The 18,815-nt window shown below is 47.9% G+C and overlaps 1 protein-coding gene across 2 annotated transcripts in view; it reads left to right on the top strand.

Annotated features, from left to right (window-relative positions):
- Positions 1 to 18,815, top strand: part of NCK2 (NCK adaptor protein 2) — a 140,008-nt gene that overhangs the window by 107,617 nt on the left and 13,576 nt on the right. For both annotated transcript variants that reach the window (XM_079111019.1, XM_079111018.1), the window contains exon 4: positions 14,903 to 15,624. In XM_079111019.1, the coding sequence (XP_078967145.1) occupies positions 14,903 to 15,624 (722 nt within the window). The remainder of the gene's footprint in view (positions 1 to 14,902; positions 15,625 to 18,815) is intronic.

Here is an 18,815-nt window from a genome sequence, read left to right as displayed (position 1 = left end):
AGTGAACTCTGCAGTCACTCCCTGGCCCCCACCTGCATAGTTGATTATTTGTTGCCCCTCCACAGCCTGGAAAATGCTAGAGAACAGCTCCTTCAGTGAGCGTCCATCCTGGCCCAAGGGATCGATGACCCCTTATTAATAACAATGCCCTGGTTCTTTATTGCTGAGGTAAGCAAGAGCCATTCATTCAAATGACTCAGAAATGGGTGTCCCAGGAACACACCTCCTTTTTCATGAATGGATTTGTATCCTGGCAGCAGTCCTGTCCAGGGCACATGTGTACCGATGGTGCACACCTAGTGTCTCAGCCATCTTTGTCCTTCGTGACTTCTTTCCACGACATGTGTTTCTGCAAACAGGCATTCCCCGGGATTATACCCTCTGAAATGCCTGTGTTTTACAAAACTATTAATCAGTTGTCCCTTGTCTTAAAGATAGTCATACTTGCAAAAAAAAAAAAATTTAAAATATATGGAAAAAGAATAAAGAAGAAAGTGAATCTCTTGTGATCTCATCACTCAGAAATAAATGCTGTTGGCCGGGTGTGGTGGCACATGCCTGTAATCCCAGTGGCTCGAGAGGCTGAAACAGGAGGAGCACAAGTTCAAAACCAGCCTCATCAACAGTGAGGTGCTAAGCAACTCTGCAAGACCCTGTCTCTAAATAAAATACAAAATAGAGTGGGGAATGTATCTCAGTGGCCAAGTGCCCCAGAATTCAGTCCCCAGTCCCCTAAAAAAAGAAGGAGAGGAAGTTAACATTTGTGTCGTTCTCCCAGTGTGTATACACGTATATTGGCAGGAACACGTTACAGATGACTTCTGGCTGTTATCAGTAGTGACCGTCACTGTAGTTAGTCCAGAGTATCACTGGGCTTTTCCTAAGGGTGCCTGTCCTGACACTTGCTGAAACCAACTCTTCCTCTTGAAAATTTTGTATGTAATGGAAGGAAAAAATTCCAATATCTTAATTCTGTTTCAGATGTTCAACTTCTCCAGCAGGATTGTTTTATCATCTCTTCCTCTTATCAGGGGAAAAGGTTTACTTTTTCCCTCTCTGTTGGATAATCTCCCATTGTGTGAACATGAATGAAATATAATGCATCACAATTTAGAATTCATTGCATTTCTGCCTTGTGAGATTGTTCACGGTAGAAACAGGCTGTCACGTGTATCGCAGAGTACTATGGAAACTTCAGTAGTGGCTATGTGCCAGCCACCCAAAATAAACCCGAATTTGTTTTTTTGTATATAATAAGCTTTCAAGTATTTAGAACCAAAAATGTAAAACAACTCACAACAGATTAGTGGGTGGGTAATTAGAGAGAAAATAGAGACAGATTGTTTTGAAAGAAATTACTAATGGGGCAAAAAAGCCAGAAAAGCCCATCAGAAGTGGGGGTGGGGGGCCCGTACCTTAGGAAACCATGGAGAAGCAGGCGTGGAGTTGACTGTGGGGTACATGAAACCCAAACTGCCGTGTCCAGTAGTGCCAGTGGGCCCTAGGCTGGGCGATATCCCCTGCGTCCTGACGAGGGGCAGAATGTCAAATCAAGGACAGCAGGCCCGTGTGCCAGCAGATTGTACACCTGTGGATTCCACCAACTGCAAGAAGATTGAAAATAGTCTGGAAAAAAAACGCTTCTGTACTGAACGTGTCCAGTCATTTTTTTTTTTTTTTCATGTCATGATTCCCTAAAACAACAGAGTATAACAGTTATTGACACAGCACTTAATATTGTATTTGGTATCAAAAGTCATCTTTGCAAGTGCTGGGTCCTATTCTGTAGGGCCTTGAGCATCCTAGGATTTGGTATTCATGGGGGATTCCCAGAACCATCCTCTGAGGATACTGAGAGATGACTATATTTTGTGGTGACTGGCATCTTGATTGCTTCTTATCCTCTCAGTCTTCTCAGCTTTCTAAAGAACAAAAGATTGCCCTTCCTCACTAAAGAGTTACTCAGGTTTTTGGAATACAGGATCATAAATAAAAATTCAGCCTGGGAGTGAGAGTAAAATCTTCTTAACGTGTTCCTGACTCTGTTTCCCCGTGTAGCAGCCCCCCCACCACCTTTTTAGGGTTTGTCCATATGTCTGAAGTGTTCCTTTACTCCATTTAATATCTGTTCCTGGGGGCAGGTGTAAGGCTTCTGAGGGGTTACTGACCGGCACAGTGCTCAGTGCCAACTACGGAGACCCTCGCATTGGCGCTAGTCTGCGCCCAACTACTTCTGGTGGCTCCTTGTCCTGGTCAGTCCCCTGCCTTGTGCTCGCTCTGCTCTCTGCAGGGGAGGGCAGGGGGCATCTGAGGGCTCCTGCTTGGCCCACGTGGGGAGAGGCTGCGTGGACTTAAGCCTGAGCAGGTGGAGCTGGGAGGTTTTCTCCATGTCACCCATTATGTTCTCAGGTGTCACATTTTGTCCAGAAGTCTCTTTCTCCAGGATGCTTTTGCTTTCCCTCTCTGCTTTTGAATTCTTGGGCTGTGTGCATGCACCCAGGCTGTCCTCTGTTCTCACTGCCTTAGAAGCCACCTGGAGGGCAGCTCCTTGTGAGGTCTTGAGGTTTGAAGCCACCTGCCTTTTCCTCAAAGAAGCAGGCAGGCTGTTTGCAAGAATCTTGCTTGCTTTTGTGTTTTTTTTCCTCTTTCCACGTTTTTTTATGGGTGCATTATAGTCATACATAATGGTGGGATTTGTTGTTCCATGTTTGTACATGTACACAGTATGATAATGTAATTTGGCAACGTCACTCCCAGCTCTTCCCCCTCCCGCCCCCCCATCCCGTCCCTTCCACTACTGACCTCCCTTTGATTTTCGTGAAATCCCACCACCCCCTCCCTTTCGTTTCCTTTTTCCTCTCTAGCTTCCACACGTGAGAGGAAACACATGACCCTTGACCTTATGAGTTTGAGATATTTCTCTTAACATAATGGTCTCTAGTTCCATCCATTTTAAGGGACATAGATAGCAGTTGATTGGCCAGCTTGTAAAATTTACAAGTGGGTGTTTGTAATCAGAGCACAGATTTGTTGTAAGCATACACTCATTGTCTATTAAATTCGTCATTAGTTAATTGAAGTTGCCCAAATCTGTAATGTTTAACCTGGTGTACTAATAAGAAAAACGCAGCAATGACAAAAGTTGGCTACATGGTGCCCCGAAGGACCACTTGATCCCCTTGTGGTTTTATTTACTTATTTATTTATTTTTATTTCAAGTATACACAGTTATTTTGTAAAAGTGAAATCTATTCGGTGGTGTGCACAGCCTGTTGAATTCTGGAGCAGACCCAGCTGATCATCTGCTCCAGTGCTTTCCTGTGAAAGTCAGGCAGTTGGGCCAGGCCAGGGCTGCAGTCTTTCAGGGCAAAGCCAGGAGCAGGCCCTTCATGCCCCAGGCTGGACACTGTCCCCTGCAGGACACCAGGGGACCAGAGCTTGGAGGCAGGAGCCCAGGTACATCCGAGACCTTCTTCTGGGATGGCAGCAGGTCGGAAGCACCCAGGAGCTCCAGAAGACTTAGCATCTGTCACCTTTGTCCATCTTGTCCAAAGCAGTAAGTGAGCCACTGAGCCCTTCTGCCCACCCTTGATTGGGAAATTGGTTTGTTTTATTTCCTACACTACGACTAGTTTTGTGTTGACTGCATTCTCTCTGACATTCATAGGGAGCCTTGTATCTTAGCTGCCCCTGACTCCAAGATCCGGAGGAAGGTGATACCCGCCCCCAAGGATCATTCTAGGGACAAAACAAATACATACACACCTCTGTTGAGAAAACCCACCTTGCCAGGCATGGTGGCACATGCCTATAATCCCAGCAACTCTGGAGGCTGAGGCAGGAGGATCAAAAGTGCAAAGCCAGCCTCAGCAACTTAGCAAGTCACTGAAAAACTCAGTGAGCTCCTGCCTTGAAATAAAATATGAAAAAGGGCTGGGGATGTGACTCAGCGGTTAATAAGCACCCCGGGTTCAATCCCCAGTACCTACACCACCCTCAAAAAAGAGAAAGCCCACCTCTCCTTTCTAACACTGGACCCTTCTCTGTCCCCTACCCTAACAGCTGATCTGCTGTTGACGGGGGCAGCTGTCACTTGGGCCCCTGCTACGTGCCACTCACTGTGCTAAAGCACCTCCCTCAGCTGTTCCTCTCTCCTGACAACTCCCCACTGCTGCCCACACCCTGTGGCACAGAGGAGACAGCTGTGTACAGAGATGCTGTAGAATTCCAGAGGTCAAGAGTGGCGGGGCGTGGAAGCTGGGTTCCAAGTGGGGTCTGAGAAAGTCAGCTGAAGTGCGACTCAGTTGGGTTTTGCCAGCCACTGCCACCTGCATATTCCCCTGTGAGCATGCTGTCCATGTACTTGATTTTATTAGTTTGTCACATTTCATTTTACATAGCAGGTGTGGTCTTGAAAAATTGCGTGCATGCTGAACTTTTGCTGGTAGGTTGGCACTTAAGTCATGCTTCAGAGTGTCACATCTAATCCGTGTCACGTCTTGTACACCCTTTTTTTGCATATTCAGAAATGCTCATGCTCCTGGATCCGGTATATGTGTTGAGAGGTACTAAATATGTATTTTTAATTAAAAATTATAATGCAAAAAACTTTAAAATTATTTTCCTTGGCATCTGTTACCATTTGACTTTCACATTTGTGAGAAAAATCTTACATTTCTAAACCATATTTTGTTGTTTGTTTTCAAGCTTAAATATTCGGTCGTATTATTTGCCTGCCTGCTCCCAAAGGAATGAGATTCCTCATCAGGGATGGAAATTCAGATTCTGAGACCTGAACCTGGGGACCATACCATGGTGGTGAGGGCATGGCCCCAGTGTCTCTGTCCCTAGGCTGGCTTCTGGTATGTCTATCTGCTGGAAGAGGCACCTTGCTTGTGGGAAGAGAGACGTACAGTGAGGCGAGGTGGCTGCGGCAAGGGCCTGTGGGGGTCTCCTTTGTCTCTCCTGGCCTTCGGCACCCTTCTCCCTGAACCCGGGGATTTCGTATGGCACCCCGTAGCGTGTTTCACTGTAGGGTGCACACACCCTGGGATAATAAGAGTAATCTCCTAGCTGAAGTGGAGAAAGGAGAAGGTGGCAGTGGATCAGGAGGTAGGGTCCAGTGGTGCCACCAGACAGCCCAGTGGGCCCACCCTCACCAGCAGGCAGAAAGGTCTCAAGGCTTTGCTGAAGGTCTTGAAGAAACAGTCACAGGTGAGGTCAGTGTGGTACGTGCGGGTGGTTCGCTCCTGACGATCGCCTACTAATGCCCTGGCCGCTGTTGCCACAGACGTCAGTGTGGAAGGACTGACGAATGTGCGTGAGGTCACGGCGATGACAGGACGTGGAGCTCACTTGACTGAGCAAGCACTTGTTGAATGCCTGTTCCCTGCTGGGCCCTGAGGCCACAGCAATGACCACGTGTGATCTTGCTGGAGGAGAGATACACGGTGAGGTGAGGTGGCTGCGGCAAGGGCCTGTGGGGGAAAGGCCTCTACAAGGCCAGTCCCTCGTGCGGCACCCTGTAACTCAGTTTAGTGCTGTTTACAGGTCCGGGTGCTTAGCAGGTCTGGGGGTAAGTGCTCCTTCACTTTGAAGGAAAGACCTGTGCCTGCCTCACGACACTGTCTTCCTGCTCACGCACCCAGGACACTTTCCCACAGCTCTCACCTGCCTTCTGCTCCGAGAGGTGGAGATCCATTAGGCCTTCAGAAAACACTGGTTTTCATTTGTAAAAGCTGGAATTAACTTACTGGGGGCGAAGGTTACTGGACCAAGTTCTGACTCAACTCTTAATCTCCTTTGTTTCTAGCACATTCTGACTGTCAAGGATATATTCTCCCCTCTTGTTATTAAGATCTAAGAAAGTATGGCTGAGACTGTGTGGCCCTTAGCAACAGTAAGCTGAGGATTGGAGGATAGTTGGGATTTTGTGTGACATCAGTGCCCAAAAGGGACATGGAAGACTCAGGAAGGTGGCGGGGTGCACTTAGTGCTATCTGACCGCCTGCTAGCAGGACACTAGGAAGAGAAGGTTCGATGGACAAGCTTTCGTTGTGTCTGACATGGTTTTACCAGCCTCCTCTGGTCTTCCTTGCTCCTGCCATGCTTGGTCCCCTCTCTGCAGTTTCTAAGCTGCCTCTGGAGCCTCTGCCCTTGCCAGCCCTGTCTGTGTCATCTGCTCTCAATCTCCATATGACACCCTGGGGCCTCCCTTATACTTCGAAGCATCTCGAAGTCCTCCTGCTCACAGCTGCACAGCTACCTTCTCTGCCATGTGCATTTCCTGTCTTCCTCGGGCTCCTCTGCATTCTGCAGACTCAAAATTCACATGCTCAGAGGACCTGCCAGACCTCTTTCCTTTATTGTCCTTGCTCCAGTTGGTCACCTGGAACTTGGGTGTGTGTAAAGGACTCTTCTCGCACTAGTGCATGAGGTTCATGGGGCCGGAGGCCATTTTCTTCATGATTTACCTCAGACTAAGTGCAATAAATGAGCAAAGAGGTCTTTCTTGAGAACACAGAGAAGACAGGAAGAAAAGCATAGCTCAGAGGTCTCCATGAATTCTTGACTGTACCCAGCACAGTGCTTCAGGAAGCATGGGAGGTCCACTAGTCTGACAGTTTTTGCCCCTTAAGTGCCACTCACTGTCAAAGAAGACTCTTACAGTTTGAGAAAACCCCAGAAAAAGTAACCTTGCCTAAGCCCACACTGGTTGGGCAGTGAATACAGTCATAATGCTCTTTTGGGGATGCAAACACTGAATCTCTGTGTCCTCTGTCCACCCCCAGTGACTGGCCTACACGAGGTGAGCCAGACCAGATGCACCTGGTACGCTGGTCTGGATGCCAGGAAAGCATCCTTTTCCTTCCAGATCTTTCTTCCCCCTGCCCCATAAGCAAGCACTTTGCCTTTCTGTGACAGAAGAAATCGACAACTTTTGTTTGTGAGTCCCTTTTAACCTGAATTTGACTTTGTCTCAAATCAGTTTGTATCAAAGAACCTATCCCACTCTCTTGAGCCACTCTTGGCATTTCTCAGCCAGCTGGTACCTAGGGTGGGGCCACAGTGAATGCACTTGGGCCCCTCTGCAGCCAAACCTGAGAATCACAGGAAACCGGAGTTGGCCTGCATTGGTGGGTGAGGCCTGGTGACTGCGGCCACGCAGTATCACAGATTTCTCATGATGGCCCTTGCAGCACATCCACCCAAGAGCCTCTGAGCCCAGGAGACACACGCCCCATCATGCCAGCGGCTCGCTGTGACCGTGACCGTGGGCATCATTCCATCCTTCAGCACTCGCCCTCGCTCCCACACGCAGACCTGGGTGGCCCCAAACTGTCACCGTGCTCTTTTCAACTTACCCATAGGTAACCACTTTCCAAGTAGGAATCAAAAGTTTGGAGTGTTCAGAAGGTGGGAGGGAAGAAACTTGAGGATGTGGAAGGGACAGTTTTATTTTGTAAGGGCTCTTAACTAGGTGGCCAAAAGTTAGCTCAAATGCACCTAAAGAAAAACAAAAGAAAATTTAAAGTTAGCTCACATTATGGGAAGTTTTTTGAGTCCAGGGGGTCTATTCATGTTGGGGTTCTGTCTCTCTCGGGGCCTTTTCTGCTCACATCTGCCCCTTCATTCTTTACGTGGACCTCTACAAAAGCCAGGTCTGCTGGCCATGGCCTCCAAGGGACAGTATTTTCCCCTAGTCTGTAGCTTGGTCCCAAGGAGTGCTGGGTCCTCACAGGAGTCACAAGTATCTCCGGACCCAGCAGGGGTGGGAAAGGCACAGGTGGGAGGTGGCCCTGCTGAAGCCAGGTAGCATAAGACCCTCAGAAGAGAAGCGGTGAAGGGTGTTGGCCAAAGTCAAGCGACAGAGAATCACTGCAGTAGTCTGACGATAGTCCTTAAATGTTTAGTACGTTCGATTTTTGCCTTTTTGCCAGTTCTCATATTTTGATGATAAATTTTTACACTGGACACTCTCTAAATAAGTAGAAACTCATCAGCATACCTGAAAAACTACGCAAATCACCATGAAAAGCTATCAGAAGCCAAACATTAAATACATCCTAACACTTAGTTGAAAATTTGCTTTGGTCACTTTGTATCTTAATCAAATTCTGTCAGATCTCCTTGGCATTGGATAATAAAGGCTTTTCATAATTTTTGGTTGTCTTTACAAGTAAGTCCTTACTCTGAAGGGAGGAAATCCCCATAAATTGACCTCTTATTATAACTTAATATAAATGGTATTTTAAGAACAAGGAGGTTTCTAGTTAAATCTGGTTGACATTCCAGCTCCGATTAGTAGTGGAAGTTAAATGATTTTGCTATAGAGCTCCTAAAATCTGAGTGCACTCCGTCTAAATGAATTGGCTTGAATATATTTCCGGACTATCAGATTTGTCTGACGTTCTATCTTAAATCTGCAGAACTCCAGCTGGAAGATGACAGTCAGAGCAGGTTGTACAGGCGTCTGTTATAACATCCCTTCATCTGAGGAGGAGTATATAAAAGATTTCGACTTTAAAATTGCTAACATTAATAATGTATGACATGTTCAAGCTTTTATTAGAACTCAATCTTTAATGTATGTAATTTTATTCGGGAAAGTTAAAATGTGCTTATTATTGTCAATAAAAATGTAACTCAGGATCAAAGAGCTAATAGTCCGATACCAGAAAAATCATCACAAAAGCAGCGCAGTGTGGTCTACCTTTAAATGCAGCTCATCTTCTCGCCACTTAAAATGCTGCCACCTGTCTGATCGCAGAGCAAGAAGTATCGTTCCCACGGCGCACCATGTTTTATTACTAGTAATAGTATTAAATGTGGATAAAGTCATTGCACAAACTGTGGCTGGTCTTTTATGTGATGGCTACAGTGGTGGATCCGTCAAGCAGCTTGGTCACACCCTTCTGCGGCCACAAACCCCACTCATCTTGGTCAGCTCTTTGCTCAGGAGGGCTGTGACTGCTGTCCAGGCTGGCCCTCCCAAGACTTTGTCACCTGCCTCATCTGAAGAGCACCGGTTGGTCACCTTTCTACCCAGGGTCCTGGATGTCAGTACCACTGCAGCTGCTGGAGTAAAGGTCTCCTGCCCTGCCCTGTCTCCTGGCTATACACATCTGAGACCCCAGTGCCCAGTCTCCACAGCAGCCACCTGGAAAGCCCTAGCTATGCTGCTGTGGTTTGCATGTTAATGTGTCCCCCAGATTCACACGTTGAAATCTGAACCCCACAATGTGGTGGTGTTAGGAGGCAAGGCCTTTGGGAGACCATTAGTCATTTAGAGTGGAACCCTCACAAAGGGGCTCCAGAAAGACCCTCTCCCCTTCCACCAGGTGAGGTCACAGGGAGGGGGCCCTCACCAGACACCAAATCTGCCAGGACCTTGATCTTAGACCCCCAACCTCCAGAACTCAGGAAAAAGTTCCTGTTGTTCATAAGTCACCTACTCTGATGTGTTCTGTTACAGCAGCTTGAACATAGCCACACACAGTGGATCTCGGAAGTTTCTTCTCCATCTTAAACGCTACAGATTTTAAAAAAATTTTTTGGTGCTGATGGTTGAACCCCCAGCCTCATGCATGCTGTGAAGCTGTCCTACCACTGAGCTATACTCCTGGCCCGACGCTGTAATTTTATGATGATCAGTTTAAGGAGATTGAGGTTGTCCCTGAGCCCTAATCTCTAATGAAGGCTTTAAAATCCTGCTCCCTCTAGAGCATATGTCCCAGGAGACAGAATCTTGCTATTTTCTGTTTTGTTTTTTCAGTGATATCCATTCTTTCTTCATGCAGAGGTGTTGCTGCTTATACATTATGGAGCAAGCCGTAGATAAAGTCATTACTTTGAAAAAAAAAAAAATGGTTACTTCTCCTGACCTACACACAGCTTGCCAGCAATTAGGAAGATTGTATAATGGTCACATTTCAGACATTTCCATCCATAATATGACTTACTAAAGCATGTTGCAGGACACCCCCGACCAAATGTTCACATGCCAGGTGAATTCTGTGCAGTGGGATTTTCTGGCTAACATGAGAATTGAAAGAAGAACACATCCTTTGAATTCTCGCCCAATGTCTGGCTAGAACATTCGTGTACCCTGCGCCTGGGTGAGTACAAGATGGCAGGCATCGGGCCTTCTGGGTGTTCTCATGGGCGAGGGCTCACATATGGTGACAATGGAGACAGTGGATCTCCCTGAAGCACGGAGCTGGGCATGTGAGTTTGTGTGCCATCCGTCTGGCCAAGGCTGCACCAGGAGTTCAGTATTGGGCAGTTGACTAGAGACCGTTCTCCCCAGGTGTAGTATGTACGTAAAGAGTGTTTAGGGGCTCTGGTCAGCCAGGCTTCCGGTCTGCCTCGTTTGGTTACTTTGCTTTGTTTATGGTGGGTCAGCGTGGACTGAGTGAGAAACAGGTGCGAGGGCTTGCCTGTCTTGTTGAGAACATGTCCAGTTATAGGAGGGGAAAAAAATCATGATACCTTGTTAAAATGAAAAAACACTGGAGTTCAAACTGTGGTTCCTTTACCGCTAGAAGAACTAGGTGATAGAACTTCAATGAAAAAAGATGAGATGAAGCAAACATGCCGGGAAACACACACACACACGACAAAGGGGAGGGAACAGTGGAATTCCAGTGCCCTCTCCTTACCCTCAAGGTCACACAGGTCTGCCTTCAAATTAGAGAGAGCCATTCACTTGGAGCCTGGGCCACTGGGCGCAGTGCAGGGACGTAGGCCTAGCACGCAAGTCACGCCGTGCAGGCTGGCCTGCCATTCACATGGTAGTTGTCCTCATGCAAAAGGAAGGCCACTCTCAGCATTGGAGCATTTGCCTGTCCTCTTTCTCCTCCTTGTCCCTGGACACCATGCTTCCCCCAGGAAGCTGCTTTTTGTATGTCCCTCTAGCATCCTCAGCAGTGGGGAGGGTGGAGCAAACTACCTCTTGCTTTGCCAGCGTGAAGGGTCTGGTCCCTCTGTTCCAGGTGACTCCAGCTGTGGCCATTGGGCAGGATCAGGGTAAGGAGAAGACTGGAAGAAGGAAGGAGAGATAGGGATTCTTTTCCTCAGTCGCCCGAGAGACTTCGTCCCATTCATGCACTGCCCACCCAGTAACCCTCTAGCCCATCCCACTGTGCCTACCTGCTTTCCAGGGCTCCTGCCTGTAACTTGTGCACATCTCTTGTTCAGATACTGGATCTCAGCCCACTCCCACCTGGAGACACAGGGACTCTTTTGTTCCCCAGAATCAGACATCTCTGCTTGGGCGCGCAAGTGGATAGGGAGGGGAATAGGTTCTTGACACCCCAATTCAGAGTCTTGGGAGCATTTTCTATAGAGAACATGCTATACACCAGCTCTGAGAGCGGTGCGTCTTGACTGTTAAGGATTAAGTAGGCTCATTATTAGGTACACAGGTCTGTATCTCTTTACTGACTGCGTTGAACTGGTTCCCCAACCTCTTTCAGCCTCGGTTTTCTCATCTACAGAAAGCGACCTCATCACAGGACTGTAGTGAGGGCTCAGATAATGACAGTGTCTATCCTCAGACAGCTGCTGCCTCTTGAATTTCACTGCACCAATAGCTACATATGGCATCCTGCCACGGGAGAATGTCCAATTCCATGTGCCAGAGCGCCTGACAGGAGTGCCTTCTGCCTTGTGGCCATCTGGAACCACTGTGAACGTGGCCATGCATCTTTGAAGAGAATTTTGGCTCTCTTTTGGTAAAATATTGTTCCAAGAAAAAAGAAATCCAAAGTCCCAACTCCATTAATACAGATAATAGTACTTCTTCCTAGAACAGTTCCTGTGTTCTGTGTATATCCTCAGCTTAGAAACCTGTGATGAGCTGAACTGTAAACCTCCGTCCCCAGCTTTACATGTTGAAGTCCTAACTGCCAGTACTTTGGAATGTGGCTGTATTTAGAGACAAGGCCTCTAAAAGCAGTAAATGAAGTGAAACGGGATCACTAAGGTAGGCAGGCTCCAGTCGACTGTGACTGGCATATAAGAAGAGATAAGGGCTCAGTCGCACACGCAGGGTCAACCATGTGAGGTCGCAGGAGAAAGTGTCGTCTACCAGCCAAGGAGAGAGGCTCTCCCTTCCAGCACCTTGACCTTGGATGCTCAGCTTCCAGAACTGTGAGGAAGTGGACATCCAGTGTTTGAACTGCCAAGGGTGTGGCACTTTGTCATGGTGGCCCAAGCAGACTAAAACAGGACCATTGTTGTCCTCATTTCAGCGGTAAGGAAACAAAGGCAGAGGTTCAGTAAGTAATCTGACAAGAGCTCACAGCTGCTAACTCTTGGACAGGAGCCTCCCGGGGCTGTGCTGGTTGTCATTCTGTTTCCCTTAAAATTGCCTCAAAGTCTCTTTAGGTCACATTAGAGCCAGACAGGTGTTTGCTTCACACGTTTGGTCTGTCGAACGTGCTAGTCTTCAGGAAAAGGATGAGCTCAGGAGGGCAGGAAGCATGACTGTCTTCATCCGAAGTCTCCAGTGGTACCTGGTGTGTTACAGGAACCCAGTGGCCAAATTAAATTATTTTGATTTTGAAAAAAAGCAGTGAAGTAGCTTAATCACACATCAGTTGTGAAGCGCCTGTGACGTACTGCAGTGGCCGAGGTCGCGCGTTGTCTTTTTGTCCCTGTCCAGGCCCCTCTGTCTTTCTGTCCTAATCTATGCTCTGAGACTTGGTCTCCCAAGACTTTCTGCAGTCATTTTTATGAGTCACACATTTGACAAAGTCTACTAAAATAATATTTCTATTTATTTTTTTCTTTGCAGTGCTGGGGGAATTGAACCCAGAGGTGCTCTACCACTGAGCTGCACCCCCAGCCCTTCTTATTTTATTTTGAGACAGGGTCTTGCTAAGTTGCTGAGGCTGGACTTGAACTTGCAACTTTTCTGCCTCAGGCCACCCCCCCACCCCCGCCCAAGTAGCTGGGATTAGAGGGATGGCCCCACTGTCCTGGCTGTAAATATTATCTCCTGACGTTTTTGTTCTCTGTAGAGGTTGTATTCTGCTGTTTGGTCATGCTCTCTCAGCCTGCTCTTTATTTCCTCCTTGACGAGCGTCTGGCAGTGCTATCTTCAGGATAGAAGTTTAAGTATTCCATATATGAAATTCTTGGGACCAGAAGTGCTTTGGATTTTGGAGTATTTGAAACTACATAATGAGATATCTTGGAGATAGGACCCAAGTCTGACAAAATACAAAATTTATTTATGTTTAATATACACTGTATACCATGGCCTGGAGATAATTTGATACAGTATTTTTCAGTATGTGCATTTTGACTGACCCATCACATGAGATCAGGTGTGGAACTTTCTGCTCATGGCATCTTGTTGTTTGAAAAGTTTCAGAATTTGGAGCACTTGGATTTCAGATTTTTGCATTAGGGATGTTCACCATTTACCGTCTGGAAAGCAACAAATACCATTAGTTCAAATCTATTGGTGTATTTACTTTAAATTCCACAAGAGTGACCATGTCTTCTCTCACGCCTCCTGGCTCTGAGCTGGGCTGGTGTCCAGGGTGGCGGGATCCCAGGCCTGGGCAGCCCCTTCTAACCAGTCCGGCCCACAGAGCTGAGGATGGTCACTAGACAACTTGTAACTTTTTTGACTTCCTGCCCACTCCAAGGTGGTAGAAGCAAAACTGGTCTTTAGGAACAGCTTGTCTTTACTCCAGGCTAAGGAATCAAAGGAGAGAGAGAGAGACAGCTACCCATTAAAGTCCTTTGGTATCATTTTGGAGGGAAAAATAAATCTGAAATGGCTGTAATTTCCATACCTTCCAAACCGACACCTTGACCAAGGGTTCAACACAACTGGTGGGCCTGCAGCCCTAACAGGAAAAGCTGGGGCACAAGGCCAGACCTCCCGGTTTGAGATTTGTCCTCAGCTCCAGGGACTGCAGGGCTCTCCTTCCCTCAAATATTTTGGAATTCTGTGCATTTTGATTGGGTTAAAGCATTTTTACCTTAGGGCTTTTCTCACCTTTTTCCTTAAATACTGAAAGGAGTATTTTCCCATTGCAAGTGGTGGTGTTTCACACGTGGCTGGGAAAGCCATCCTGGTCCTATTTTTGATGCACTCCGAGATTTTCCGTTTTATTCCCTTAAACCCAATATATACCTGCAAGCTGGTTGTAACCCATTCAGTTAATTGAGTGACCCACTGGTGGGTTGTGAGCTGCAGTATGAAAAAATGCTGCTTCTGACTTAACACATCAGCTAATGTCTCTAATTCAACTCAATACCGTTGTGGGAAATTAGGCCACTGTTTTGAAAGAAGCCAAAGCTCAGACGGGGAATAAAGGCGGTCTCTGGGTGTCTGCTCAGGAGGGTCAGCATGCTGCCGGGCAGCCTGAGAGGACAGAGAGGCCCAGGAGTGGAGAGGAGGGGATGCCCGCTAGGGGCTGCAAGCTCTGCTGGCTGAGACTTGACCCATGGTGGAGTAGAATGGGTCTTAGAATTTAGATCATTCGGTCCACTTCCTGCCTGGCCAGAATGCAGAAGACACTTCATCTCTGCCTACATTTATACCCATTTTTCCCTGCAAAGGGCCCAGGGTTTCTGTAAAGCTGAATGGTCCTTTCAGAATGAAAGGTGGCTTTCCACCCCGCTCCTTATCTTGATATAGGCGCTCCAGAGTTTCCAACGTGTAAAGGGTAGATCAGTTTTAGTTAGGTCTCAACTTTAGTGACTTTGCTGCACCACGCAGCCTTCAGCGTTTGGTTTTGCAGATGCTGTTGGTCGTTTGCAACAGTCCGTGGGCTGCCTCCTAACGTACCATCGGGGACAGTGCACCTGAGTGCTGTAGAGTAGAAGTTGGCCTCTCCAGTCCCCAGGTGCCCACTGAGCCCTTGCTGTGTCTCCACAGGCCTGGGCAAGACCCGCAGGAAGCCGAGCGCCAGGGACGCATCGCCGACGCCCAGCACGGACGCCGAGTACCCCTCCAATGGCAGTGGCGCTGACCGCATCTACGACCTCAACATCCCAGCCTTTGTCAAGTTCGCCTACGTGGCCGAGAGGGAAGACGAGCTCTCTCTGGTGAAGGGCTCGCGCGTCACAGTCATGGAGAAGTGCAGCGACGGCTGGTGGCGGGGCAGCTTCAACGGGCAGATCGGCTGGTTCCCGTCCAACTACGTGCTGGAGGAGACGGACGAGGCCGCCGCGGAGTCCCCGAGCTTCCTGAGCCTGCGGAAGGGCGCCTCCCTGAGCAACGGCCAGGGCGCCCGGGTGCTGCACGTGGTGCAGACGCTGTACCCCTTCAGCTCCGTCACCGAGGAGGAGCTCAACTTCGAGAAGGGAGAGACCATGGAGGTGATCGAGAAGCCCGAGAACGACCCGGAGTGGTGGAAATGCAAAAACGCCCGGGGTCAGGTCGGCCTGGTCCCCAAAAACTACGTGGTGGTCCTCAGTGACGGGCCGGCCCTGCACCCTTCGCACGCCCCGCAGATCAGCTACACGGGCCCCTCGACGAGCGGGCGCTTCGCGGGCCGGGAGTGGTACTACGGCAACGTGACGCGCCACCAGGCCGAGTGCGCCCTCAACGAGCGGGGCGTGGAGGGCGACTTCCTCATTAGGGACAGCGAGTCCTCGGTAAGTGCCCTCGGCGGCAGGCTCTGCCCGGCCTGGGCGGCTCCGGGAGAAGACAGTAAAGGTACCCTGGTCCCCCTTATTCGTGGTTTCAGTTACCCACTGTCCACGGAGGTCAGAAAATACTGCACAAAAAATTCTGGAAACAAATTATTCATAAATCTTAAGTTACTTTTATTATAGTGCACTGTTAGAGTTGTTCTATATTATTACTGCTTGTTGACCTCTTACCATGCCTCATGTAGAAGTTCAACTTCATCTTAGGTGTGTACATACAGGAAAAAACAGGTAGGTGCCTCGGTACCTGCGAGAATCCATGCATCCGTCGTTTTTGGAAAGTGGCCCCGCCAGGAGGGGGTCTGCTCTGCCCAGGTTGCACAGTATCCCTCCTGTGAGCCATTCCCTTTTCAAAGCCTGTGAATGCACTTGGAATACAAAAGGGTATTTGAGGCTGGGGTTGTAGCTCCGTGGTAGAGCACTTGCCTAGCACAAGTGAGGCGCTGGGTTCGATCCTCAGCATCACATACATAAAAATAAACAAATAAAATAAAGGTATTGTGTCCATCTAGAACTAAAAGAAATACATGTCAAGAAAAAGAAAAGGGTATTCAGGGCTTCATGTTAAGCCAGATGGATATGATTTAATATAAGGCTCGCTGCTGAGTTTCCACAAACCTGTGTTTCCTGTACTCTGCTCCCTGTTCCACTTCCTCTCCTGGAGATGGAAGGGTCAGTAAAGTGGGTTTTAGTTCGTGAAGGTTGTTTCCCTCTTTACTAAGGCTCCCCTTTTTCTATTCTAGAGACTCAGACATCCTTTTCTCTACCAGTTTTCCATTCTGCTCATGAAAAAGGCCCCGGTGATTGACTTGGTTAGGCACTGTCTGTGTCCAAAGCACTCAACAACTTTCTCTGCATGACAGGCGCCTGGTTTCTGGAGAAGCCTTTTGTTGGTTGATTTGTTTTTCTTTGTAAAGCATAATAATCCCAAGGTCATCTCTGCTGCAGGCAGTGCCACTGAGCTCATCTCTGAAAAGCTTTTAGGGCACTTACAAGCCGAATCAAAAAGAAAACCGCAGTGTTTGAGTGAGATGAGTTTTGTGGATGTGAAGAAAATCTCATGGATGAAGCCACCTGCCTCGTGGCAGCAGATCCACATCCAACAGGCAGCAGATTGGGGGTTTTTGTTTGGGGTGGGCCTGTCTGGAAGGACCAGATCAGTTTCACCATGCAACGCAGCCTGCTTGTGTGCATCTTAAGGAAAGACTTGACTGGTTTCTTAGAAGTCTTTCTAGATACACCTTCTATATAATAAGACCCACCAAACAAGAACTTTGAGCATAGAGTCCAATGTACTTAAGTTTTACTGGTTCTAGCAAACTTTGGTTTCATCTTTTATGTGCAGGCCATAAGGTGTGTGTGTGTGTGTATGCATGCGCACTCTGCCGTAACTATCCTCTGAATAGGTTAACACCATAGTGTGTGCGCCTCCAAGACTCCTGGGACTGATCTGAGAGCAGTTCACAGCCCTTCACAGAGTGAGGCAACTCTGATCTGTCCTTTGAAGCAGAAGGGGCATCGTGGTGGTGGAAACCAGACCCCTTTGTGGTGTCAGCAACTCTGCAGGGTCAGCCATGGCCTTGGAAGTGCTTGGACAGGCAGGCTGAAAGTTAACTACATCTGAAATCTGAACTCCAAGATTTGCTTATCAAGCTGTCGTGGTTTATCATTTCTGGCAAGACATCACTTGAAATTGTCCTCACGCGACATGAACTCTGTGCATGGCTCCCTTCAGATCATGTTCAAGGCCTTCAGGAAATTAAGGACAGCATGCTTCTAACTCCGGAACAAAAACTTAAGAGAAGAAAATTCTGGAAAACTAATTCCAAATGTAAAGTGCTCCATCCAGAGTGCTTATCAGAGTCAGAACATAAATTCCTGAGCTGAAATGTGTAAGTTTGAAGAGGCTTCTTAGAAGGGAGAGGAGCAGAAGAAAACACAGTGCGGAAACCCTGGTCCCCCTCCTTGTTCCTTGTGTGTAGGGAAGTCCTGAGAAAGAGGGTAAGTGAGAAAAGCATCCTCCAGGGTCTCTGGCTCTGGAAGAGACTTTTGCTGTTCTGTGGGACACATACAGGTGGCCATCGCCCTGTGAACTTCAGGACCAAATCTTTTTAGATAAGGAGGGATGTGTATTATTTGGGTTACTTCTCAGAACTTGAATACACCCCACTGCCTCATCTATCTTCCATTATTAGAGAACAAGCTACCTTTATCTAAATAATGGAAATATGAATCGTTCACGTCGTGTTTTAACTGTTTTTATGGACACCTTTCCAGATTTTTTACGATCTGCCTTGGGAAACTGAGGTAGCACATGTTGATTGTGTGTGGCTTTTGACTCCCAGGGTGCGGGGGCAGGAGGCTTTGCTGGGACTTGAATCGGCTCCACACTTGAGCAGCACTGTCCTGGCCTGCAGCCCCTTGTGTCCTGATGATTCTTGCCATAACACGTCCCGCTTTCGGCTGTTGCCTTGTGCCAAGGGGATGCTGCAGGGGCTCTAAGGCATGTTGCTTCTTTTCTGCTGACAGAATCGGCCAGTTTTGCTGCATTTCTTGTTCATAACTGGGTCTGTTCTCGGCTGTCACCCGCAGCTGCTAAGGACCTGTCCTGGGGGACAAGCAAACAAACCCCTACTTGTTCTTTTTCTGCCTTCCACTGCTGCCTCTTGCTTCCACCTCATCCCTTTTCTCTCTCTTTTTTTTTTTTTTTCCTGTCATTTCATCTCTTCTCAGGTGTAGCCTAGGTTTTGCAGCCACCACCAGGCCACTGGTTCATGATGTGACATAATTGCCTGTCAAGTATGTGGGGGCAACAGGGTGTCTAAGGGGCTCAGACTTCCTGTAGAACTCAAAGGCAAATATCTTCATTTCATTTCCTGTTTCTTGCAGTCTTTGACCAGGGACTTCCTTTCAAGGGTGTTTCCTGACCCCTGAGAAGCACGATTTGGGAGAGCCCATCTTCAAGATGTGTATCATTTGCAAACATTTCCTGAATGATTGCACATATGCAGGAGCTAGACTCTTGATTGGAGACATTTTGCATTTAAAAGTGGTTACTATTTTTTTTCCCTTGAAGAACAAAAATATAGCCATCTCTGAGCACTAGGAAGTCTGTGCTTTTTTGAGGAGAGAGGTGC

This window comes from Sciurus vulgaris (assembly GCF_902686455.1).
Source record: "Sciurus vulgaris genome assembly, chromosome: 14".
Taxonomy (NCBI): Eukaryota; Metazoa; Chordata; class Mammalia; order Rodentia; family Sciuridae; genus Sciurus; species Sciurus vulgaris.
Note: the sequence above shows the minus strand (reverse complement) of the source record. Positions and strands in the feature narration are given on the sequence as shown.